The 27,505-nt window shown below is 45.8% G+C and overlaps 1 protein-coding gene across 2 annotated transcripts in view; it reads left to right on the forward strand.

The window, feature by feature from the left end:
- LOC147633617 (endoribonuclease Dicer homolog 4-like) overlaps nt 1-27,505 on the forward strand; it is a 156,892-nt gene that overhangs the window by 20,027 nt on the left and 109,360 nt on the right. The window contains exons 2-5 of one of the 2 annotated variants that reach the window (XM_086806748.1): nt 16,816-16,941; nt 17,397-17,574; nt 17,687-17,800; nt 18,406-18,540. In XM_086806748.1, the coding sequence (XP_086662874.1) occupies nt 16,816-16,941; nt 17,397-17,574; nt 17,687-17,800; nt 18,406-18,540 (553 nt within the window). The remainder of the gene's footprint in view (nt 1-16,815; nt 16,942-17,396; nt 17,575-17,686; nt 17,801-18,405; nt 18,541-27,505) is intronic. The other variant, XM_086806749.1, reaches the window with a different exon arrangement.

Below are 27,505 nucleotides of genomic sequence, written 5' to 3' on the forward strand. Positions count from 1 at the left end.
CAGTCCAAGGCTGTGACACCTGTGGCCTGGTCAGTATGAATACTAGACCAATGCTGCCACCAAGTAACTGCCTCACCAGTGAGATGGGGAGCCGCTAAGTGGACTTTGTCTTGTGGGTCTGTGATCTTAGCTAAAGGAAAATGAGCATTAAACTGATGAATAAATTGATTAACTGAAGAATGATCACACTTACCATCATACTTACTGAAATTTGGTTGACTGCAAATGATGGTGGTTGATGCTGCTGCGGGCTGTTGGCTGGTGACACCTATGACTGGGAAGACTGAGGAGAGCTGCTGATACCTCAAGTGTATGGCCTCCTTTTCCCGTTGGTGTTCGAGTAACAGACGTTCTCGATCAAGCTCACGTTAGTGTTTCCGAGCGGCGAGTTCAGCCTGACGCCGGTCTTCGTCGATCCTGCGTTGGGCTTCCTCATAGTCCCGTCTTTCTTCTTTTTCTCTTCTCCTTCGGGCCTCGTCCTCTCTCCTTTGTTGTTCCATCTGAAAGAAGAGGGAGATGTAGTCGGGTGCTGCTGGAGGTGTAGAAGGACGTGCTGCTGCTGCCTCCAAGAGTTGGAGGTGCTCCATGAGTAGCTGGTTCTAAGCTCTAAGAAGAGCTATGGTGTCTGCTGTAGGCGGAAGAACAAGGTCTCCTTCGGGGGAGACGTCTTCCGGCTGATGAGTACTCTCTCCTGTAGACATGATGCTGAAGTCGGTGGTCGTGCCGGAACGCAATCTAACCATCCAAGGATGCCCCCACGCTAGGATACGGTGTGTGGACAATCTGAATCTGATACCAATGTGATATGCAGCGGAAGTCTTTGTATTGGAAGATCCTGTCACACAAATGCTCACACCGTCTTCTGTATCCTGAGTTTCGTGATCCACTTTAATACTTCAAACTTTTAAAGAGATGAGAGAGAGAGATATGAGAACTATACACCAGATTGGGTCCCGAATTACCCACTGAAGGGCCCCCTATCCCTATAACGAGATAGTATTTGCTTTATTTCTTTAGAGAGAATGACTGTGGACTGTAGATAAGCCAAACGCAAGATCTCGGAGGATCGGAGAGTGGCTGATCTGTACACTGCTGTAGAAACACCTCGATGACTTGATCTCGAGCCTATGCACTCTTCCCAAGGGCATGAGGAAGGGCTGCACACCTGAGGCTGAGAGAAGAAGAAGGTGGACTGTTCTACACTATGTTAGAATGCTGAAAACACTTATGAATGCTGTGTTACCTTCACCAGATGACTGCTGCATGTGTGGATGATGCATAGAAGGCTGGACACTGATGCAAACAGCAGATTCAGGGCTGGAAATTGCTGTAGACTGAATCTCCAGGGCTGGAAACTGCTGTGGACATAAACGCTAGCCTGTAGAGATGCTGTGGACTGAAACGCATGAGGAAACAGAGGCTGCAGGCTGTTGCTGTACGGCTGGAACAGAAACGCAGGACTGCTGTACGGCTGGGCAAAAACGCAGAGAAGCTGTACTGTTTGCTGGCGTTGAACTGAGCTGATTTGGATGCTGAATCTGGGCCTGAACTGATGCTGAATCAGGGCTGAATGATGCTGAAGGCAGCCCTGACTGAAGCTATGGTTTCTCAAGGGGCTGGAGAAGCAAGCTTATGGGCTCTAGGGCTGGATTAGTCTAGGGCTGAAGGCAAGAATGCTCCTAGGGCTGAGGAGGAGAGCTCTTAGCACAATGAAGACTGAATGAGAGAATAGGCTCTAGGCAAGCCTATTTATACTAACTGGAGGTTGGTCATTTAATAAAGTTTTATATTTATAAATGCCCAATAATGCAAATAATGCTAAATAAATACTAATAAATATGGAAAAAATACCAGATAAATCCCAGTAAATTCCCTAAGGCTTCGGGGATGTTCTAAATGATGCACAGGCATATGAATGCATATTATGCAGGATGCAGAGTGCTTTCTGATGCAAACCCTAAGGCTTCTACTGACTCTACATGCATGAATGATACTCTCCAAGTGGGTTAAGGGACTTGACTGACTGACTGACCCACTAAGGCTGAGGAATGACCTACGTAGCTCATGCCTGACTTATCCTGGACTGAGGATGTACAATGGGGTCACGGCGTATGACAAATATCATCCTATTGGGTTCTAAAACTGTACAACTGCTGCACTTCTGATGATGAGCCATCTTGTCACCATGCATTGAGTGCAGAGTGCATGTGACATTGGGATTGTTCTTGCTTGAGCTGCGGAGACAAAGAGATAGCCTGCTTAGGCGCACAGAGAGCCAGACTCAGAGGCACATTACAGACTTCTTTAGTCCAGCCATCACTGCGCCAGATGGACCACAGCAGCAGCAGGACATGGATACAGCCCACACCAGAGGTACACTGATTGATCGTGCGATTGAGCTTGGGTGGTCCAGACGCCCACGAGTACGGAGGAGGGCATCCCAGCATAGACGGAGGTTGCAGCGGCGGATTCGGACGTGTTGCGCCCGATTTTGGTCACATTCTCTTAAGTGCTCATCATGGCATCTTGTACACATCAGGTCTCCTCCCGTTCACGGAACGCTTCGATGGCACCGACGACTTTTTGACCTGGCAAACAAAAGTGCAGCTCCTCCTCATGAAGGATGATTTATGGGCGGTAGTCTCCGGCTATTGAATACAGATTGTGGAAGCCATAGTGGTTGAGTACTTTAGGTACGGTGCGGTATGGTACGCTATGCATACAAGTACGCAAACTACGCATCGGGATGAGTACTTTAAGTACGTTCACTTTTTTTATTATTAAAATGTGTATATAAAAAAAAACACATTATAAATCATTCATAATTTAGCAACACTAGTACACAAAGATGCACAAAAAACAATTGAAATGCAAACATGTATGGCATATGCTATATAAATGTCAAATGAGCTGCACTGCATACAACATGAAGGACTGTCCTGCTGAAGCTGAAATCCTAGTACATACTACAAAGTACAAATGCCAATAGCCATATGGCCGGCTCTCACTCATCATCATCCAAGCCTGAAGATGAGGAGGATGAGTAGTCTCCATCTGTGAGGAGATTCCCATCAGAATCATATAGTGGCTCCCGCTCCCCCACATCACCTGGTATCTCCTCAACAATGGTAGAGGTCCTAGGTATCTCTTCTGGAAGAGTGTGCATTTGGTGCTCTGGACCACCTCTACTGATCGCTCTGGCGGCTCTCCCTGTGGCATGTGCACCACGAGGGAATGATTGGAAAAAATACAAAATTAATAGAGGTTTGAGGTAATTTTTGAAAATAGAGGGTTTAGGGAATGATTGAAAATAGAGGGCATTCTTGAAAATGATCATTCATGAGAGAGAGTGTCTAGAGAGTACTAAGTACTAAGTAAGGGGCTGAAAATAGGCTGAAAATGAGTCTGTCATGAATGATCATTCTTGAGAGAGAGTCTAGAGAGTACTAACTTCTAAGTACTAAGTAGTAAGTAGAGAGAGAGAGAGAGAGAGAGAGAGAGAGAGAGAGAGAGAGAGAGAGAGAGAGAGAGAGAGAGAGCTGTATTAACGTCTACTAGAGGCCGAACTCGACCTATGAGACAAATCAATGTACAACTGTCAATGTCCTCTGGATGTCCAGAAAAAAAAAAGGAACAAAATGAACATGAAATAAAGTATGAAAGTACTGAGCTAGTGGGGGGGGGGGTGTGATGGATGGAGCACTACTGCTAGAGGCTCAGTATGCAACCTATATGCGTAGGGTATACAAGAATGCAATGCAGATCTGTCTAGCTCCAACCAGTACCATAATGGGGGTGTAATATGTAATATGTGAGAGAGAGAGAGAAAGAAGAAAGAAAGAAAGATATATTAACGTCCTGTCGAGGCCAAAGCTGACCTATAGGACAGATCAGAATACATCTTTGGTTACAATCCACTTCGGGGTATCGGTTAAAGAAAAGTGCATGTGGGATCAAAAAGAAACTAACTTCAAAGCTCTCATGACTCATGAGAGTTACATGTTACAATGGTAAAATCACCATGTGCTTAATGTGATTAGATATGTATAAGTATCAAGTTCATGTCCTTCAAAAGGAGGGTGGACCTTTAAAATCTTTGATGATAGCTTTTCCTCCTCTATAGACCGCCCACTTCCCTTGTTTCCTTGCTTCTCTGACTTTGGCCAGTTCCCCCGCTCTATTCTTTAGTTGTAGTGGGGTCAACTCATCAGAAATCCACACCGAGGTACCTTGCAATGATTTAGTCTGCTTCATTACCTTGATCTTATCAATCATATCATAGTATCGAACCCTAGCCTGTTTCCCTTTAATTTGAATGTCAGTTGGGTCACCAAGGTCTATAAAAGGTACCACTTTAGTGAGTCGTTCCTTTATGATATCTACATCCAAGATGTATCCCTCTAGCTGTTCATCTGTGTTGGTACCTACTGACCAATCTTCTGGCAAGCCCCCAATTCGAACAAAAGTTTCCAGGCTTTTGACCCTTTCATTTTCTTTCAGGACTGACAGTACTTCACTGACAAAGTTCTCTGATTTTACCTGAGGTTTTGTGCTTTCTTGTTGTGTTTCCTGTATTTTTTGGGTTGCTTCTTGGGCTGCTTCCTGAATCTCCTGCTTGTTCTTGATGTCCTGCAATTGAGCTTCGAGGCCAGCAATCCTTGTTTCTTGACTGGCAATCTTTGTTTCCTTGTGTGTCAGCTCAGTTTTGAGGGTGGAGACCTCCTGCTGCAATTTCTTCAGTTCTCCCATGATGAAGATCTCCCATGGGGATTGAGGTTTGATAAGGGGTGGAAGGGGGGGTGGGTTCGAGGCCATGGTTGCAAATGACTTCAGTTTAGGGGCCATGTTGTATCACGGGGGTGCTGAAAATAGCCCACAGGGAGCCCCCCCCCTCCCCCTCAGGGGGGTACTGAATTTAAACCCTACTCAAGAGAGGGTAAGGGCGAGCAGAGGAGCAGAGGAGGGGGCTGCTACTACAGCGGCGACGAGAGGGGCAGGCCCTGCTGCAGCGGCGACGGGAGAGAGAGAGAGAGAGAGGAAGTGACGGGGAGAGAGAGAGAGAGAGAGAGAGCGGAGAGGGGGGGGGCTGGGTCTGTGGCGGGAAGAGAGAGAGAGGAAGTGACGGGGAGAGAGAGAGGGAGAGAGAGAGCGGGGGGGGCAGGAGGGCAGGGGCAGCAGCAGGTGACGGGGAGAGAGAGAGAGAGAGAGAGCAGGGGGCGCAGGCCGAGAGCAGGGGGCGCAGGCGGAACAGCGAAGAGCAGGTGACGGGGAGAGAGAGAGAGAGAGAGCAGGGGGCGCAGGCCGAGAGCAGGGGGCGCAGGCGGAACAGCGAAGAGCAGGTGACGGGGAGAGAGAGAGAGAGAGAGAGAGAGAGAGAGAACATATAAGAGAAATGAAATGAAATGATATATTAACGTCTCTAAGAGGCCATAGTCGCCTATGAGACCAAAACTGAGAGTACATCTGAAGTTGGTGTCTCATCAAAGAGAACAACTAAATGAGACTAAAAAGTTTAATAAACTGATTGTCCTACAGTTATAAGAACATAACTATAAGACTCCGAGATGATACTGAGTAGAAAATACTGGAAAATACTAAAAAATGTATATCAGGTAGATCCATGTATGCTGATCAGTTGAAGTGTTGCCCTCTCCTTAGATCAAGTATCTCTGCCATGGGGCTGTCTAGAATGGAGAGGTTGTAGAAGCGAGGTAGGCGCCTCCGATGCTGAGCAAAATGGCTTTGATCTGGTGATGGTGAGGATGCCGTGGTTGGGATCCTGGTGGGCGTGGTCGACGAGCACGGCATAAGATAACTGCTCTTATCAGTGGTGACTCCCTGGGAGCGTGGTCGGTGCCCTGATGGCCCAATGGAGGAGGTATCAGGAGGTGTGTGGGTTGGGTTGTTGGTGTTGGTGCCGAAGAAATCTGTGAGGGTCCTCTGTCTAGGTACATCATGGCTCGGCCTCTTGTCTGCCAAGAGGGTCTCTCTGTGTCTCCTGAGCTCAAGTAGAAACAATCCAAGGCATCTCTGATCCTCAAACTCCATGATCCTGCGTAACGGCCCAAAACCCTCTCGGAAGAGGCAGTGATATCTCCCTTGGATCTCATAATAGACTGTACATCGGCAAATGTAGTGTTCCTCTGTCTCTACCTCCTGGTAGCATAGCTGACAAATGCGGTCATCCACGATCTGATGCACATATCGCCCTGTCTCAATCCGTAGCTGGTGTGATGAGGTCCGGATCTGTCCAATGGCACAACGTATCCCATGTGATAGGTGTACATCCATGTACGCCGGGCGGGTGATAAAATCATCCGGTGAGAGGTGTAGAAAATGGCTCTTGTAATGAGCCATTTTCGTGCCCAAGGGCTCAAGGGGGCTAGTCCATGTCCTCTCTGTGTCCACTCTGATGATATCCATCCTGATCATGCGGTTTTGCTCTGAGTGGGTGAGATCCAAAAATGGACAATCCAGATTGTACTGAAAGGGTGGTAGTGTCTCTATCCGCAAACCATGTAGGTCAAACCATGATCTCATCTGAGCGTACCAACAATGAGTATCTCCATCCTCTGCCAACTGTATGGATGAGGTCAATGCCAATCGGGAGTACCTCTGCTGAGGGAGCTCCCATAGCCGCTCTAAAAAGGTAACTGCCTGGAATAAGGCCTCGGTTACTACTGGTGGGGCACCCAGCTCAGCCCGAACAATCTCGTGTGGTACTGATGATTTGCTCCGAATCATGCGGGCAATCATCATAATCAGTTGTCTCTCCATTTGCCTCCATCCCTCATCTGTCCCTCTTTGAGATCTGTGATGTATACTCGGCCCCCAAATTGGAGCTCCTTACAGGAGGGTCGGTGTGTGACAAGCGTATCAAATAGCCACAATTTGGTGCGTGGCTCTTGAAACTGTATGTGTGCACACTGCCTCTGAAGTGCCCCCAAGGCTGCATGCCCTCCAGCTAATCTAGGTGCTACTGCCTCCTTCAGGGAGAACTGCGGTCCTGTGAAAGTAACTCCCAAGTAGACATATGACCTGACGTACTCTACCGGCTCCCCTCGGAAAGTGAACTGAGGCTCTGATCTCGTCACCCATGCTTGTGTGGTGTTAAACACCATAAGCTTGGTTTTCCCAAGGTTCACTGTCAGATCTCTATCCGCACAGAAAGCCTGTCATGCATCCAGGTGTCTCTGTAATCCTGCCGGAGAGTCTGAGATTAGAACAATATCATCAGCATATAACAAGATGGGTATCAACACCCCTGCCAGGCATGCCCCTGGGCCTCCCAATCTGTCTACATAATCAGAGACCGCATCAATGTATAGTCCAAAGAGGGTGGGCGATAGCGGGCATCCCTGCTTCACCCCTATCGTGCTGGTCACCCTATCAGATAGTCCGCCTGGAGCTCGGACTCTGCTTGTCACAGACTCATACAAAGCATATATCCCCCACTGCATATCCTCGGGTACCTCAATGTCATGCAATCTGTGCATAAGCCTGGCTCGTGGTACGGTATTGAAGGCTTTGCGAAAGTCCACAAAGCAGCAGTATATCCTTCTCTTCTGTGCCCTGCCCTCTTCAATAAGTGCCCGAAGTGTTAGTATGTGATCTAAGGTAGTAAATCCTCTAATGAAGCTAGCCTGTCCATGTGCTTGATGACCATGTCTCTCTGCCCATCGGCTTAGCTCCGACTCCACTATAGAGCCATATAATTTGGCCAAGTAATGACCAATCATGATCGTCCTGTAGTTGCCTGGTACCATGGGGTCCCCACTCTTAGAGAGTGGTACAATGATATGCTCTGTCCAGCTTGTCGGGAAACCCTCACAAATGGCACGATTAAACACATGTACGATGAGTGGAGCCAAAGTGTCTCGTGCATATGAGAAGTGCTCTCCAACTAGCCCATCATGATCTTGTGCCTTTCCATTCTGTAACCTGTCTATCGCATCTAGCACCATCCGCATAGTAAAAAAGGTGCTGCTAGGCGGTCTAGCTCCCAGTGGAGGGGGGGTGGGGGGCTGTCCTGGTGCATCATATAGCTCTCTAGCATAAGTATGCCATGCCTCAGGTGCAGTAATCGGAGTTCCAGGCTGTCTCTCCTGAAACATCTTCCATGCCCTCTTGCTGTCTTTCCCCAGGAAAAGTTTGTAGATCTCCTCCTCTAGCTTAGCCAGATAGGCTCGTTTCTTCCTCCGCACAAGGCGCCGAAAGATCATCCTGGCCTGTCTATGCGTGTGAGACCCAATGGCAATCTCACGTTGTAGCTGTGCTCGTGTCTCACGACACTCATCATCATATCAACTGTTATGTGGGGCAGTGTTGCCGGGTGGGTGGAAGGGATCATAGTGTAGGGAAACGCATATGAGGCGGATGCATGTAGAACACTTGCCAATCCTCTCGTGATCTCGTCCAGAGGGCTATGTGGGTCTAAAGCAAATAAGCCATCAGATATTGCATCCCGATAAACCCCAATTGTCTCACGTGTAAACTGATATCTCGGGTACCTAGGTAGATGAGTGGCTGGCCCATCTCTCGGGGATCTACCTACTAGTGTGAAACTCAGGTATGCATGATTGGTTGCTATGCCAATGGGCCTACTGGAAATCGTGAAACCCCGCACATCAGGTATCAATGAAGGAGATCCCATCAAGTAGTCCACTGTGCTCGCTCCCCCTTTAGAGTTCCAGTGTGTGAGAGCATCTAATCCTTGCCATCTCGATAAGCCATTGTATATGACCAACCCATGTGCACTCCCGAGTGTGAGAAAATGCTTGCCATAATCTGTAATCTCCCCCTCATCCTGTGCTGATCTCTGCAACCCTACATCCTTTGCTTTAATTATCCGGTACATAGCCTCTTGAGTATCATACAACTCTGTCTCCTCTATGCCTGTACGTGCATTAAAGTCTCCCAATAGTAATATGTCTCCCATGCTGGCAAACCTCATGATATCATCATATAGTGGTATATAGGGCGACTCTCCTAATGGTGCAAACCTGGAGTGGGCAGGGGGGAAGTAGCATACCGCCACATATAGCTCGCGGACCCCCCCTCTGCATATTTGGACCCACATGTACCTCGCATCTACATCGTTATGTACCACATGTATTTTGTCATGAAGCTCCTCTCTGTAAAGTATTGCCACTCCTCCAGATCCTCTGGTGCCTCCCACTATGCGTGGCTGAGGGTGGAAAACTGATTCCCATCTATAACCCCGTACGTCAGGAAGCCTCTTGTTTGTGCACTGATGGGTCTCCGTATACATAGCAATATCACTGTGTCTAAAAGTATCCTGCATTTGTTCTAAGGGCTCCGTTGCAATTCCACACCGTGAATCGCAAGGTCTCATAGGCAGCGCACCGTCAAGCGGGACTCCTCTTCGTAATGATGACTCAGCCATCTTTGTATACCGCCCATTTCCCCTCTTTCCTTGCCTCCAGCACACGCGGCATGTGTTCCTTCCGGTGTGCTATCTGTGCCGGTGTAAGGTCCTCATCCAAATAAATCTTTTCCCCCTTAAGGGCCATCCTTTTGGAGAGGAAGGCCTTCTTCTTCTCCAAGTCACCAAACCTGATGATCAATATCTTCGCCCTGGTTTCATCTCTGCCTACTTGCCATGCTCCGGTAATGGGTACATCAGTGGCTCCGATTTTTGTTGCAAGAGCTTTGGCATCCTCTTGGGGATTTCCCATATCTTCCCACCCAACTACACGTACATTTAAGGCACGTGCCCGTCTCTTGGCTTCCTCTTCCAATGTAGCATTCATCACCTCTACTTTATTGACTGCTTCTGTTTTTTTACTACTTCAATCCATGGGTTGACTTCCTCAATTTGTTTCTTTGTGGCACTGGCAATTTCAGCCCATGAATGCATTTCCTTCTCACCTGCAGCCACTTTTGCCTTACATGATTCCAAAGTGTTTTGCATTTCTGTGATGTCTTTGTCGCGGTCAGCCATACATGTCTTCAAAGTGCCTTGGTACGATGCAACTATCGTGCCAATCTCTCAGAGCATGTCATCCTTCCATTTCTGCATCTCTTTTTTCATTTCCGTGTGCATCGAGGCTTGGGCTAATTCCATCTCAACCCGTACTTGGGCTTGCATTTCTCCCTTCAATTGGACATATATCTCTTCCTTTAGCGTTTCGTATATCACTTTCCTTTGGGCATGCATTTGCTCGGTCCATTCCTTTTCAAGCTCCTGTCGCATGGTGTTCATCTGTGTCCTTATGTGAAGCTGTATCTCCTCATAAAGGGCCTCATCTCGTCAGGCCATCTTCGTAATCCTTTGTGAGCCAAGGGACATGATTCCTTCCCTCAGTCTTCTACGGTAGGCGTTTGGTGCCTTCGTGGGGGTGTGAAAGGTTGTCTCACCATCCCGTTCCCCCTCTAGAGGTTGAGACATGTTTTCCCCTACTAGTTGCTGCCTTGGGGGCCTGAGGAAGGGTGGGCGGTGTAAGGGATGAGGAAGGGTGGGCGGTGTAAGGGATGAGGAAGGGTGGGCCTTATTGTACCTCTTGCACCTTCCCGACTGTACCTCCTGCACCTTACTGTTTGGTGGGCAGGTGCACCTTACTTGTACCTCCTGCACCTTCCCGACTGTACCTCCTGCACCTTACTGTTTGGTGGGCAGGTGCACCTTACTGTCTCTTCTGCCCGACTGTACCTCCTACACCTTACTGTTTGCACCTGCGCAGGTTGCCAATAGACCTCCAGCCGTCCCTTCTGCGCATTCTACAACTACCTGCAAACCCAGGCACCTCCTGCAGTCCTATTTGCCTGCAGCCCACGCGAGAGAGAGAGAAATGAAATGTTATATTAACGTCTTCAAAAGGCCATAGTGACCTATGAGACCAAAAAGTTACATCATGGTGGATCTGATACAATGTCTGGATAAAAAACCAGAAAATGAAAAATAAAGATGATACTACTGGCACCTAGAAAATGAAACTGGAACTGGAAGGTAAACAGAAACCCTTGTATGGTGTGAATATAGTGAGGGGGGGGGTACGCTATGGGGGGTGGGGGAGAGAGAGAGAGAGAGAGAGAGAGAGAGAGAGAGAGAGAGGGGTTGTGGGCTGCACCTTGAAGCTAGACGCGACGCAGGTACAGTGCAAAACACGAAGGGATTTGTTAAAAAAAAAGTATGGAACCCTATGCGATGCGATACCGATGGGTTCGGGCTTCAAAAAAAAAAAGTCCACGTTGTACTGTTCCGTACGACGTACGGATCCGTACTGTATGGATTGAATCTTTCCATACTAGTACGGAATGCAACTATGGTGGAAGCAGAAAAACCAAAAAGCTATTGGCGCCATTGGCTTAAATCTTCAAAGCAGGTTGGTGCATCACATCGACTTTACCACCACAGCATGCGAGAACTGGGAAAACCTAGAAAGTACTTTTGGTAACAAAATAACAAATTCTAAGGTCTTTCTTAAATTAAAGTTTTATGATTTAAAGATGCGTGAAGACCAGGAGCTTAGTGAGCATCTTGTCAGTTTTTATTCACTGGTGCAACAACTTGGCAATCTAAAATGTGCATCTAGTGATGAAGACAAGATGGCGGTGTTAACAAAGAGTATGCAGAGCATCAGCCGCTTTGAGCCATCCTTGGAGATCCTATAAGGCATTTGCTATCTTGGTTTGGAAGAATAACAAGCGTATAAAATTGTGGCCGTATGGGGCACAAAGCCTCTCAATGCTACAAAAAACTTGAAAAAGAACAAGTGCATCATCGTGTCAGCTTGGTAACTCTTGAAGACCCTGAATAAGATGAAGAAGCTAACATCTCCATTGGCACAGTTACAACAAATCTTGCGCGTCTCTTTCCTTGCGTAAGAGTACTTGCTAGATGATGATTATGCCCTCTAGAATCTTTTCTTTTGAGTCAATAAGAGTCCTTTGCTTGGGTCGTCCCCCAAATGGGTATTTTTTCCCTTTATTTTGTATGTTCCAAACTCTGAGATTTCATAAATCCTAGCCAGGAGTAAGGGGGGGTGGGTGACAAAGATTAGTTGTTGTACTCTGCCTAGGTTTATTCGGGATTTTGTTCCCACAACATGGGAGGTGTTGAGTGGTGAATCAACCGAGGGGAGGCTGGAAAGCAGAGTAGGTAATGAAACTTCTTTTGTGTAAGGGTCTCACCACTCCTTCACTATGAAGGGTGGTTTGTTGGGAAATCAGAGTTAAGTGTAGGAACAGTCTCTTAGCCTAGGAATATTTCCTTGAGGTAAGCAATGATGTCACACCTCATTTAATAAGGTCAAAGAAGAGGTTGTACTTTCAGCCCATAAAAGGGGCTTCATTGTTCTTGTTTTATCATCAAGCAAACTAGTACTTTGTGTCCAATCATTGTACTTCACTCTCTTTCATCATCTCTCTCTCTCTCTCTCTCTCAGAGGGAGATCACAGAGATACGGGCTCGACATCAGCACCATATCCAGGAGCGGCTAGCTCACTTACACTCACACCTGGAGATCATGCTCCGAGGTATTTTTGCCTCGCCATCGCCTATGTATCACATATTACACCCCCATTATGGTACTGGTTGGAGCTAGACAGATCTGCATTCTTGTATACCCTACGCATATAGGTTGCATACTGAGCCTCTAGCAGTAGTGCTCCATCCATCACCCCCCCCCACTAGCTCAGTACTTTCATACTTTATTTCATGTTCATTTTGTCCTTTTTTTTCTGGACATCCAGAAGACATTGACAGTTGTACATTGATTTTGTCTCATAGGTCGAGTTCGGCCTCTAGTAGACGTTAATACAGCTTTCTTTCTTTCTTTCTTTCTTTCTCTCCTACAACTTCATCTTGCCATGGCATTCTTCTTGCCACAACCTCCATAGCCTCCACAGCTAGGAATCCTCTAATCCAACAGGCAAGGTTACTTCAGCCTTTGCCTATTCCAGAGGGACCTTTTCACGACATCAGTATGGACTTCGTAGGTCCTCTTTCCACATCATTTGGATCTAGAAACACACAGTGCATGACTATTATGAACAGATTCAGTAAGTTCTGCATACTACTCCATGTAAGCAGGCAGCCACAACGGAGGACATAGCTCGCTTGTTCATTCGGTTTTGGTACCCCATTGGTGGTTTGCCATGGATAATCACATCAGACAGAGATCCGAAGTTCACGTCCCATTTTTGGAGAGCATTGCTGGACAACTTCAGGACTAAGTTGGAGTTGTCCAGTGCATTCCATCCACAAACAGATGGCCAAATAGAGATATATAATCATTTGGCCTTTGATGTTCTCAAATCATATTGCCATGACCAGCAGTCCAAATGGGAATAGTATCTTTCGTTGGGACAGACAATTCTGAATGATACTCACTCATCTAGTATTGGCCGGACGGTGTATGCGGCAGCATTTGGTCGCTGGTTCTCGTGTCTTTTGACGAGATAGGTTCACCATCCCTAGAGTCCAACAAGACTACCGAAACATTTTCGGAAATCATTGAGTCAGTTATGGAGCGCCTTGCCAAAACTCATGAAGCTTAGATCCGGCAAGCCAACAAATTCAGGCGAGATGTTAAAGCAAGTGGGCAAGTGTTGTCCCAAGCTTTCATTCTGAAGTTTCGGCCCATTTCCCGTCATTTAGAAGTTAAATGATGGCTTTTTAAAGTTAAAGTTGCCGGAAAGTTGGACTATGCACAATGTCTTTCATGTTTCTTGGTTGAAGCCATATGTAGGTCCAGCATTGCAGGATGTATCAGACGAACAACAATCAGATATGATCGACGAAGCAGAAGTCGTAGAGCCAGAACAACTTCTCCATAGACGGAAGCATGGTTCCGATCGAAGAATCAAACAGTTCTATACAAGGCTCAAGGACCAGGAACCCATGAAGCGGTATGGCTGGATGAAAAGTTCTTTTAGGAGTACCCCGAGTTATTGGTGGACTACTTGGAAGCCCTAAACCTACTACCAAGCTAAGTAGGAGGGAATGTCACGTGTACCCTGTACTGGGGTACACAGTGACACACTAGAACACCATTAGATAAGTGCATATAGCAGTTAGTCATAGCTTGGGTCTTGCATCAGAAGCATTAGCAAGCATGTGTAGTTTGGTTGCATGCCTATGGGACAGCCAAAGGCCAGCCCATGGCTACAACATTGTTTAGCAGCTTGTTTAGGGGCTGATTACAGCCCTGGACAGCACTTAGGGCCAGTGGACAGCATTAGGATTATGCCATGCTCCAGTTGGCCAACATAAGTAGCAACCAGTACCCTGTCGGCAGCCTGTGGAGCAGTCGGCCAGCATGAAAGTTGCCCTTTCGAGCTGGTGAATGATGCCTTCATGTCCCAACATCTTATCCGCAGGTTGCTCTCAACCATGTTGAGGTCACCTTCAATGATCCAATGATCTGCCAGAGAGAGAGAGTCCATGATGGCATTCCAAAAAAGAATTCTTTCTCCACTGAGGTTAGGAGCATACACATTTAGCACACCAATTTTCAATCCACCATGCATAAGCATAATCCATTGTGCTCTGGCAAGGATAAACTCCATGGCCAATCATATGAAGCATAAATGCAGTTGTCATTGAAATACATACTCCACCTTTAGTTCCATCTGCAACAGACCAAAAGGTGCGCCCATATAAAAGCTTGCCAGAACTAGTGGACTGGCTAGTATCAAGCTTATGCTCTTGCATGAACAGAATATCCATGGGACCATCTGTAACTGCACGGTGAAGTTGGTTCTTGCGGTGGCGATTGCAGACGCCACCAAGGCCTTGCACATTCCATGGGACAACTCTCATAGTAAAAAGGCAGAAAACTTATTGCCAATCTAGTTTGGCGCTTCTCATAGGTCTGTAGTGCCCTTGTAAGGGGCATAAAGTTCTCAGGTGTGATGGCAATCGAGGAGCCTAAAACATTGTCAACATGGACATCATCACCAAGATGCCACAAGGTGTGTACATCTGACTCATCTGCTTGCACACTTTGCTATACATCACCATGCAATGCATCTTCATGCAATAAATCCTCATGTAATACATCCTGTTGCCAAGGTGATGTGTCAACATCCGCAACTGCCCCACTATAATGGGATCTCACATGATCGTGAGGTGGATCAAGGGTGGGTGCGCGTATGTCAAATAACCCATCTATAAACCCAAATAAGGCGAGGTCTGGGCAGCGGGTGATGGAGGCGGCCATGGGCTGTGTCGCATGGGGGGTGCGTTTGTGTGTCTCCCAGTGCGACACGTGGCTGTGGGACTGTTTGGCAATGTGGTCCTGTTGTCGGCAAACATGGCACTGGTCTGGTTTACCGGAAATCTGTATCCACCGTCTGAATAAACAGCCATTTGGTCCTAGCGGAATCACACGATCATTTGTAAGGCAGGGATCACTGACGAGTATCATGACTCTTGGTAGCCCATCAACATTGGCCATGAGGGCTGTTTGCAGCCCTGGAATGCGTCTCTGGAAGGGCGGGGACTTCCAGAACAGGCTGACCCTATGGAAGCCAAAAACTTCCAATAGATCCGTGGGAGTCCGGGGAACCTGAGGAAGATTAGACAAAAGTTGTGGTCCTCTAGCACCGCGTTGAAGTTCCAACAGAATGGGAAGAAGAACATTTTCCTCAGGCCAAGAGAAAATGGGATGCTCTCAAGAGTCCGTGAGGTTGCCTGCACCGAATCGAAATCTTCTTGGAAGAAGCTCCTTCCAAGCAAGTGTACATCAGTAAAGTGCGAGGCAAGCTGTGTGGGGAGTGCCGCCATGATCCAATCCCTAGCCTGAGAGCAGGAAGGATGAGACCTGAAAATCTTTCTAATGAGTGTGGTCTCGACTTCTTTATCAAAACCTGCCTGTAAGGTCGTAAGCCTGTCTCCGGAGAAATGGAGGCTGATTTGCCATAGTGCTAATCTACAGTGGAAAGGCCGATTTAAACACAGGTGATAAGATATTTTGTACCTGAATGTGCTGACTTGAACAGAATTAGGGGGTACGCTGAGAGGGGTGGAGGAAGGCGAAGCAAGAGGAGGAGGGAGGCAGACAGGTGGACAAGAGGCAGGTGGGCAGGGGGAAGAGGCGCAGCAGTAGGAGGTATGTAGGCAAGAGAATGGAAGGCATAGCAGGAGGAGGGAAGCGGGCAGAAGGCGCAGCAGAAGGGGTTTGGCATGAAGAGAAGGGAGGTGAGATTGAGGGGATGGTGCACACAGACAACACGTAGGCAGACTATGGGGAGCCTACCATAAATTATCTTCAATAAGCATTTATGATGTTTTCTTCTACTCTTTACTTTTTCAAAAATTAAAGGTGGAGGTTAATCCAAAGTGTAACCTGGAGGTCAGTGCAGTTTCTAATGTAAGATAATTATTAATTATGTCTGTTTTCCCTATTTGGGGTGCATTATTTTCCTTTGAATCTCAGCTGCATTAGTAAAATTAACAAACAAAGATGTACACCGGAAAATCACTTACTTGAACGTCACACATACTGTTGGTGGACATAGCATGTGTGCATGTGAGAGAGAGAGAGAGAGAGAGAGAGAGAGAGAGAGAGAGAGAGAGGAACTAACGTCTACAGGGGATCAAATTTGTCCATGAGATGGACTAATACACATGTTGATTGTAGGACCTGAGGGATGTATAAAGAATCTCCAAAATCCTACTAGAAAATATCATAAAGAAAAGGAAACCCTAGAATCACTAGTGTCTTTCACGAAATGAGGGATTCTATCATACATTAGAGACTGTCAATCTCCTCTAGAGATCTAATGAGATGAAAAAGGGTGGCGCTGCTGGGTGTGCCTGACTCTGATCTCTGATTGGGATTCTCGCAGGGGTTCTCAGGTCTCTAGTCACTTGTGGTTGTCAGAGGCAGCTATCGGCCTGGACGTGGCAATGAGGATGCCCTATGGTTGTGTTGTGATATCTCTAGTTGCATTCTGGTCAAGAGACTCTTTGTGGTATGCCTTCATCCTCGTCATGTGCCTCTTTGGCTTTGGGCTGAGTTGGGATTTGAGAAGTGTCTGTCTGACTACAATCATGTTATCTACCATTATGTCTCATGAGCTTGTATCTATGTCTGTGTAAGTATAAGGCCACACATCGATGATCCTCACACTTAATGACTTGGTAGAGAGGACCAAATCTCTCTGGGAACAAGCAATGGAATCTCCTTTGAGTTTCATAGTATGTGCATCTCAGGATGGCTTGCTCGTTCTCTGTCTGGTGCATGGCACACATTAGGCATGTTCACGTGACATATAGCTCTCTTCCTCTCTGAGTGTGGAGCGTGTGTAATGAGATCCGAAGCTGCCCCATTTTAAGAACTTTTATGGGCAGTTTTGTTTCCAAATGTGTGCCAGCCTTATTGTTTGTGAGTCTTTACCAATCAATCAGATTTAATGTTGTCATGCAGCTATCAAATGGAATATCTATACAAAGCAAAAGAAGGGAATATTATAGTCTGCCTTGAGACAGGCTGTGGCAAGACCCTCATAGCAGTTATGTTGCTGAAGCATCTATCCTACCTCTTTCTGTCTTCAACGCCATACATTGCCATATTTCTCGTGCCAACTGTGATGCTTGTGCAACAGGTGGTTTTACACCCTTCTCTCACTTTGAATTCTTACTTACAGACTTATTAATTTGATACCGTACGATGTAAACACATGGAACATGGATGTATTTACCTCATCTTGTATTCAGCAATCAAATGTGATCAGAGCACTTTCAGATCTTAAGGTGGGTGAATACAATGGTCAGAATGATGGTGGAAGATGGGATCTGCAAAAATGGGAAGACGACGTGCACAATCTTGAGGTTTGTGTTTGCTAGCTTTCCTTGATTGCAGTCTTTAGTATATTTTTGAATATAGTGAATCACATGGGAAAAAGTAGGGGAGAAATTTATCCTGCATTGCATAGTTCAGGCTTGTATATTCTTGCCCATTTTTTAGTGTGCTCTTTTTTACAGAATCTCTTGATTATCTATTTCCTTTGACATTATCCACCTGGAAAATGATAAAACACCAATGGATAACTAACTTGTCATTTGCAAAGAAGAATCCTAGATCCTTTTTTAAAGGAACATTGCCTTGCAAGCAACCCCAAACGGTATATGATATCTCAAATGCCCTCGATTAAGCATCCATCAATTACAAGTGGCAAGATGTGTTGTAGATAGTCCACCTTTGATGCTAGTGTCCACACAAATTAACAAATGTCAAGAATAAGATTTAGAGATACGACATATCTTTAGGAAGTTATGCTAGTCATGTGTCTTTAATCTAGAAAGGCACTTATTGTCCATAGTAAACATGTCTCGCAATGATGCACCATAGCTGGTAGGTATATGTATCGATCTCATCCTCATTGATTATGTTCATCTCTTTTTTCCCCATTTTTTTTGTTGTTGCTTTTGCACAGGTTCTAGTGATGACACCTCAAATACTTCTGAATATATTGCGCCATGCATTAATGAAAATGGAAGCTATCAAGGTTCTCATTTTTGATGAATGCCATCATTGCCAAAAGGATCATCCATATGCTCGGATCATGGAGGTTTGCCACCATCCTACATTGTTTCAATGTAGTTTGAAAGTGTTAAAATTCAAGTCCTATTGTTATGCAAGGGTTAGAAAAACAAGTTGAGTAATCGTCAGGTCATACATGACAAGAGCGATCAACGCATGACTCAAAAAAGCATAGCAGCCAGTGTAAACAAGTTGTGTAAATGCCATATAGAGGGCATCTCTACTGCCTTAAAGAAAGGAAACAAATAATGTGTGTAGCATTAATGCTCAGCACTATCTGAGGTTATGTATACTTTTTTTCAGTCTTATAGCACGCAACTTCATCTGTAATGAAGGAGTTTTAGCATGCACATGCACATGGGGCATGGGCCTTCACATGGAGGGCATCTTTATTCATGTGGGACTAGGGCGCATGTGGCCTTGGGACTATAAAAGGCACATGTCCTATGTACTTTGAACCCTTTTGATATCTTTTGATCATTATACACTTTATCTTTCTTGGAGCTTATGGCCCAAGCTTTCATGGTGGCTACTCCCATGAGCAGCACGTGTGTAGTGCAAGCTGTGTGTACTCTAGTTAATGAGTGCAACCATCATTCTCAACCCCTAGATCCCTTTCTTGCAGTGGTATCAGAGCCTAGATCCCTTTCTTGCATCATGAGTTTTTAGTAATTTTACTTTCACAAAACAAAACTCTCCCAAAATTTTGGAAATCCACTTGTGTCCTCTTTGATTATATCGATGGGGCATTTCCATTATTAGCTATACATGGAGGGTCGGGCCAGCAAGTGGAGCTGATATGGGAGCACACGGATTTCTTATTTTGCAGTGTATCTTTTCAGGGATGTATCCTAAAGTTGGGGAAAAAATTGTGGTGCTTTACTTGCATGGCTTTCCCAAGGTAGGCTTGGGCAATGGGAAGATGAGGAGACTAGTGAGACCCTTGTCATTCTATCTGGGTTTTAGCAATGAGCACGTAACACATCGAATTGTCTTACAAACTTGCTGTGTGAGGGCCCATCTAAAGGGGACTTGCCTTCAAACTAAGAGACTCTCAACATTGTGGAGAATTTGGCTGTAGAGTCCCATTAGGTAGTGGTCCCACTCGTGCCATGTGCACAAGGCAGTGCCATGGCAAATCCCAGATCTAATCCCAGCATTTAAGCCCTAATCTAGGCAACAATATTAGGTGCATACATGCATCATCATCAAGTTAGCATCCTGTCGGCAGCAGATTTCAGCATATATCTGTTAGTCGGCAACAGTAGATGCTAGTCGACAGCATCAGCCAGGGTTAGCAGCATTTATCAGTATTTATGGTGAAGAGTTTGGCATTTTATGTCACACATTTCATGTCAAAGGACACAGAAGCTGGCCTCAGCCCCTAGAATTGGCCGACCGGCATCCATGCATCATATACAAGGAAGTAGTACATTAGCTCATAAATCATTTTTCTCCCTTTGTGGAAGCCTTGCTGTACTGATCCACAGCCCTAATCTTGATTAAGAACAAGATACTGATTAAACATGATTAAGACAAAGGAGAGAGATTGGTGTTAGGGTTTTTTGTATTTAATATGGTACAAAAAGGTTGCTGAATGCTTGTACTTGGTAAGGCTCTTGGTCAGCCCTATAGGGTGACCTCTGGTCCCTTTTCTACATGCCTAATACCGACTTCTACTTTGGTAACGATGAATGACTTGCTTATTTATGTGGAAGGGAGCTGCTTGGCCAGCTACAGGTGCTATCAGCCAGCATTGGACAAATCTTTATGGATTAAATCCCTGTAAATGCTGTGCTTCGCCTTCAATGCTGCCCACACTTTGCTGGCCACTTGCTAGGATCTGGCCTCCTGCTGCTTGGTCTCCTGCTGGCTGTTGACAGTGTCTACAGGCTGCCGACAGGGTTCCCATGCTGTCCAATGCTGTGGATGCTGATGATGATGCTGCTGCTGAAGCTGATGGTGATGGTGATGATGATGATACTGATCTGATGCTGATGTTGATGCTGATGCTGATGGTATTGATGATACTGATGAAGATGATACTGTGGATGACCTAAATGCTGTCCTAACTGATGGATTAATTAGGGGTTATGATGTTCCTCCTGGATATCAGCCATGGCATGGGCGTTCACGTGACATCCCATCCTGCTAAACTTGATGACAGGGTGGACACTCTGTTATCCTTCTGATACAATGCGCACAAAGTGGAACCAAAGGAAGCGCTAGAATGTGCTGAACTAAGAGTGCAAGAGAGATATATATGAAGCCAAAGGGCTGAATATACTACAATGAATACAATCCCGAGCAAGAGATCTTGTAGGCTCATAAGTGAAGGATACAAAAGGGGGCAGGTGTTTCAACACATGAACCACACAACACATGAATGAACATATGAATGGGAGAGGGCAGCCCACCTATATATAGGTATGGGGTGACCGACTAGAGCTGGCCGAGTGGTCATCAAGGACCTGACCTGGAATAATGCCAGAAAAACGGGGAAAAATAGGGCTGGCCAACCCACAATCAAGGGCTATAAAAAGGGAACAAATATGGGCAGCATACAAGGATGAAATGCTAACACTCTCTCTCAACACACCGGCTGCTGAACAAACTCCAAGAAGCTGAAGAATTCTGAAGCCTGAGACACTGTCTTGGTAAACAAATCTGCTGCATTCTCTGTTGAAGGACAATACTCCAAACACGAATCTCCTTCAAGAACCTGTTCACGAACATAGTGATACTGGATCTCAATATGTTTCGTACGAGCATGAAACACAAGGTTCTTGGCGATGGCGATGCAACTCTAATTGTCACACCAAAAAAGAGCAGATACTAGATCCGGTAGGAGGTTCTCCCAATAATCTCCGCAAACAAATCGCCTCACATGCAGCACAACAAGTTGCTCAATACGCTGCCTTTGTAGAGGAAAGCGCCATGGTAGTCTGCTTTTTACTGCTCAATGAAATGGCTCTCAACTCAAGTGAGAAAACACAACCAATGGTCAAACGCCGAGTATGCGAATCTCCAGCCCGGTTTGAATCAATCCATCTAAGAAGAGTGCACCCCTGGCCATAAAAGATGCCAAAATCCAAAGTACCGAAGCACCTTGATAGCACACCGTCAATACTGCTGACGGGGCTTGGATATGAAAGAACTCAATAAGCTGACTTTGGAACAAATGTCCATTTGCGAGTAGGTCAACCATACCAAACATGTGACGAGAACCCAATATTGTCCCAAAGCAATCCATCGAGAAGCATCAAGAAGAGAGAGCTTCTCACTAGTATCCATAGGAGAAGATACTGGTCTACACGCAGTCATTTGAAACCCGTCAAGAATCTCCCATGTGTACTTCTGTTGAGAAAAGAAAATTCCTCGAGGGGTCTGCCAAATCTCAAAGCCAAGAAAGTATGGTAGAAGGCCAAGTTCTGTCATCTCAAACTCTTGCTCCAAAGCATCCATGACTCCATGACTGAGTGGATCCTCACAGGGTAAGAACTTGTAAAAATGAGGTCATCAACATAGATTACAATGATAACAACTAACCCCTTCTCAAGGAGGATATAAAGGTTCGAATCTGCATGAGCGCGGTTTAGGCCAAGCTTCTAAAAGAAGTTATCAATCTGTTGGTACCAAGTCCACGGAGCCTTGTTCAGATTGTATAGGGCTTTCTTCAGTCGATACACCTGGTGCTGTCTTCTTGGAATCTCAAATCCTGGTGGTTGATCAACATACAATTCCTGTGTAAGCTCCATTCAAGAAAGCCAACTTAACGTTCATCTAGAATATGGGCAGTCAATAATGTTCTACAAGAGCAAGAACGGTGCGAATGGTAGTCATCCGAGCTGTCGGAGTGAAGGTATTATCGAAGTCGATTCGAGGGCACTGAGCATAGCCCTTGGCAACCAACCTCGCCTTGTGCTTGTCCCTGCCATCACCTTTATACCTTATTTTGAAGATCTACCGCATACCAATCACCTTACGCTGTTGTGGCCTTGGCACCAAAATCCAAGTGCCATTCCGTTCTATAGAATCGAGCTTTGTGAAACCAGATGGAAACCTGGAGCAATAAACAGACACTTCCGATGTCAAACAAAGATATGAAAACACAGCGGAAATAACCATAAACAATATCAAAACACAACATTGAGCCGGAACGGCCGGCCCCTGTAGGAACTGTTTTATTCCAAACGAATAAACAAATACAGATAAACCAAGGTGCGGGTGCAGTCCTGCACCGGATTTCCCACAAAGCTCCACAAACACTTGCTCAATAAACTAGGCACCAATCAGCACCATAAACCAGTGCAAATCAGCCTCGAACAACAGCCTAGTACGGTATCAAAAGCAGCCCTGAAATCTATGCCAAAACAGCCCCCAAAACGGAGCCTCAAATCTGCCTCAAAGAAGCTCGCAAATCAGTCCTTGATGTCTCCAAAAATAATCCCAAAAAAAGCTCTCAATTCACTGTCCTAGATTCCTCCAAAAGCAACCCTTGAACCGATGGCCAGGAGGGAGTGGTGAAGAGAGAGTAGTTGCCCAACTCATTGTCCATTGTACAGCCAACGCAAGGGGAAGAGGAGAAGCTGTCTAGCCCGTTGTCCAGTGTACGGCCAGCGCAAGGGGAAGAGAGAGAAGCTACCTGTTGTACGGACAGATTAGCGTAGGAGACCGAAGAAGATCATGAGTTGTTGCCGGCCTGCGAAATCCGTACCATCAGTCTGAAAGTGGCTGCGCATGCCCCCCGCTCCACGAAGGCCCTTCCTTCTTATAAAGTCAACTTGCCCTATTTTTGATGTGCTTTTTCCCTTTTATGGCCAAAGTAACTGATGTGCCAAAAATATCAATTTTATGCTTTTTTAGCCAATTTTTGCTATAGGCGCCTCCTTTTGTCCATATTTACATGCCCAAAATTATAATAAGCCCAGGCACACTTAGATGATGTGTGAACCCGTTGACTCATAAATCCTTTAAGTCACTTTATAGGATAAAAATCCTATATTGCTCAGGTTCTATAGCCATCTTTTCAGGCAAAACTTTGCCAGTACATTTCAGCATATCCTGTATATCTTTCGTGTTATCCTTATGGGGGGTAGTTACCCACGATAGACATAGTTACGCAAGACTTGACAAGAAATTGGAAGGGTAATTTGGATGGGGTTGCTAGGATTGGGTGGGTGAATCTTTTACCTAGTTTTGTGTTGACTTGTATGACTCCTTGAGAGGGCTATGTCAGGCCGATGGGCATTTCATTCCGTATTGGCAGTAGGTCTAGTCGGGGAGCTCTGTTGATTTAGACCAGACTTAGGGATCATTCCACTTGTTAGGGTGGAAGGTAGTCAGTACCATATTCGGAACTGGTTGTTCTTCCGGGATGATAGAGTCCATGTGCCGGATTGTATTGGGATTAGGAGAGAAATTCCTTGGGATTGTCGCGACGCTCCAATAGGTCATCCAGAGATTTGACGGACCTATGTTGTTTTTGATCATCCTCAGCCCGATGGGCAAACGGAGGGGGTGGAATTAGGTACTGACGTGTATAAGCGAAGGATCCTCCTCCAAACGTGTTGTGCTTTGGCAAAATCCTTCACTATATATATATATTTTCCAGAAAGGAGACTTCTATTAAGTATGAAAAAATTTTACAAAATGGAGATTTCACACCAAGAAAGGTGGAGATCTCAACCAATCAGGAGCCCTGTGCTGCCAATAGGGTCCCGAATGAGAGGACGTGAAAAAGATACCAATGTCCCACTCTCTCATAAACTGGGCGCGCTTCATTGGTGTTTTAGATTTATGGTATTTGGAAGTATTGTTTGCTTCAGTTGAGTTTTTCTGTCACATATGGCATCTTAAAGACCCGTGGTGATGGGGAAGATCATTATCCTCACAAGAAGAGGTGGTTTACTCACACAGTCATGATACCCCGTGTGTATGGTTAAATGATGGTTGCTTATGGATAATCAGGAATCTCCCATGTGCAACTCTCTCTATTACAGTTTTGTGGAATTAAGTGGCATCTTGTTAAGGTTGTGGCCAATTTAAGTGTTTAATTTCATTAATGGTGAAGTGTTTTGTGAAAACCTTGGTCCCATTCTGAGTTACACTCCCGTGGGGGCGTCTAAACTCTAGTAGATATCAGTGATTCTGCTATCCTCTCATGAGGAGAATCAACTCCTCCTAGGCAGAGTACTTAGCCCCTTTGATAGTGTCCAACCCTCCTTCCCATGTGTCCGTAGGGTCCTCTAGCATGTTGAAGTCTTCTCCCATGAGTCTGTCTGAGGGAGCTCCTGCTGCACTTGTATCCAAAACACCGTCTGCCTTGACCTCTCGGTGGGGGCATAAATAGTGAAGAGGCCCACTTTGATCTCCCCAATCTGGAAGATCACCCACTCAGCTCTTTCGTGAACCATGGTGCCGGAGTCCAGAACTGAAGGCAGTAACTGCTCACTGATTGAGATGCAAACACTCCATTGGGTCCCTTTGGACCAAAAAAGGCAACCAAAAAGTGTGGTTGCCGCCTAGTATGATCTTCCTGTATCTCCCGGTATGTCTTGCCAACAAATGGTGCTCCTGTCGAGAGCAAAATATCCACTAAGCCCCTGACACGGGCTCTCTGAATCTCCTGTAGGAGAATGGTGTCACCATTTGGTCCATCTCCATTTCTGGAGCCACTTCTATGGGACTGTCACTCCATAGAGCGGCCAGATTTGTATCATGTTCACATGTGGCCAGGCCAGTGCCCCATGTGAAAGGGTCAATCATTTGGTGTCACATGGACGGGAACCAGTTGTGTGCCACCCCCGTGTGACCAGTTTTGTGCCATATGGACGGGAGCCTGTTTGCTGCCACCTGTGTATGACCAGGATTGCGTCTTATCCATGGGACTGTCACTCCATGGTAAGACGGATATTTGTGCCGACCTTGTCTATGGGATTGTCACTCCATAGGAAGGCCCGTGTCAGGACGTGTGTTTCGCCTACAGGACATGACTTCACATTTCTATCACGCCAGTTTTGTGCCCGACAAGAAATCTTTGTACAAGTTTCATGTACAAGTTTCATGAAAGGGAGATTTCGTCCATTACATGTGCACATGCATTTATGTTTGCATGCATAAACTTGTTTTTACATGACTTGTTTTCATGTGTTTGCCTACTATGTCGTGTCAGTACACTGGACGGGGACGTCCCCAGTGTACCGTAGATGTGCAGTTTGCTGATGATTTGGTGTGGCGTGTGAATAGGTGGTAAGTATTAACCTTTTTCTGGCCTTTTCAAATGTAAAATCCTTTAAGTAATGTCAACCTTAATAATTATAAGGTTGGGTGTTCACACACATTTTAAAATTGGCTGGACATTTGCTCTCATATGGGTGCCCAACATTATTAATAACATTATACTTATTATTGCATGAGGTAATTCTTTTCCCCCACGTGGATGGTTGGTGGGAGTGTGATTGAAGGAAAGTACCCACCTTGTTATTATCAACTGTACTCGCATGTTGTATCCAACTGCATATATACTAGCTGTACTCGCCTGTTTGGACCCGCCTTCATATATACCAGCTGTACCCGCTTGCATCTGTTACTAGCTATACCGGCCTGCATTTGTACCCGTTGTACCCGCCTGTTTATACCCGATTGCATTTGTACCAGTAGTACTAGCTGCACCTATAGTATTTGCTGTACTTGTTGTACCAGCATGTACTTGCTGTACCTGATTGTATCCTCAATTGTACTAGTTGCTTTCCAACATCTATTGTTGCCAGGATCTGCTTACAATTTGAGAGTGTAATAAAAAGGGGATGAGCTTCTCTCCTAGGAATTGAATTTTAATATTTTTAAGGTATTTATCTCCGTATTTTTTAGATTCAGTAATAATTAAAATTAAATGTTGTTTGAATAAGTTTTGTCAGGCAAAATATCACACCCTGTTGCCTTCATTAAGTAAGGCCATCAGGACGGTGACTTTTTCCCATGATTACCTTGACCGCGTCCTCATATTTTGGAGGAGCCAATGAAGGTCATGAGGGAAAACTGGGAGCAAAGCTGATTCAGGAGCACCAGGTATTGCTCCCTTTGTGGTGTTTCACCTTGCCAGGCATTTGTACGGGTGTGCCTATTGGTGCACGGTCCTGGAAGACCAGTGAGGACAGGTGTTCACCCAGTGAAGGTGGGAGATAACCTGTGACTTGGTCTACATTGACAACATCTCATTGTTTACGAGTTGTATTCACTCCTTGTTATGGAGAGATCTGGCCTAGGGCCCGTGAACACTTGTACAAATAAATACTCCTGAAAATACAACAGTATTGAGCGCGCGCGCGCGCGCGCGGGGGGGGGTGCTGCTTTCCGGCCCCAGTGATGGTGTCAAGTGTTCTTTGTTATTTTTCTCAGTTTTAATGTAGCAAGTGTTGTCCATTATTTGACTTAGTTAAGTGATCTAAAATATGTGTATTCTATCTTCCGATTTGTCAGGCCTCTTGTAGGGAGTAGTTACATTGGTATCAGAGCCCAGTCGTCTCTCTTTCTCAAGAGGAGACAATGTTTTGAGATCGGAAGCAAATACAGACACTTGACTCAATGGACAGCCAAGGCAACTCTTTGGAAGTGCTAAATTCGAGAGGCCAGTCTAGTGCTTCTCGTAATTCTGATGTATTGCTTGGAAGGCACAAGCCTCTTGAGAGAGGTTATGCCAGTGCATTCATAGGATAGCCATCCCGTGGAAAAGAGCTTGTGCATGAGGATGAGCCCAATGCATTGAGGGCTAAATTGGAGCACATGAAGAAGCTTTTGCAGGCAAAGGAGCAAGAGCTGAAATTCTTGCATGAAGATCCCATGTACAAAGAGCTGAAATTCTTGCATGAAGATCCCATGTACAAAGTGTCATTGAAGCAAGGAAAGCTGATGCCATGGTGGATATGACCTTTGAGTCTGGCTTGTGAAGTGGGCAAGAAGCCAAGGGAATCGGCACTCTCCTATCTTATCCG

This window comes from Cibotium barometz, chromosome 12, assembly GCF_041138505.1.
Source record: "Cibotium barometz isolate CiBa-2024 chromosome 12, ASM4113850v1, whole genome shotgun sequence".
NCBI lineage: Eukaryota > Viridiplantae > Streptophyta > Polypodiopsida > Cyatheales > Cibotiaceae > Cibotium > Cibotium barometz.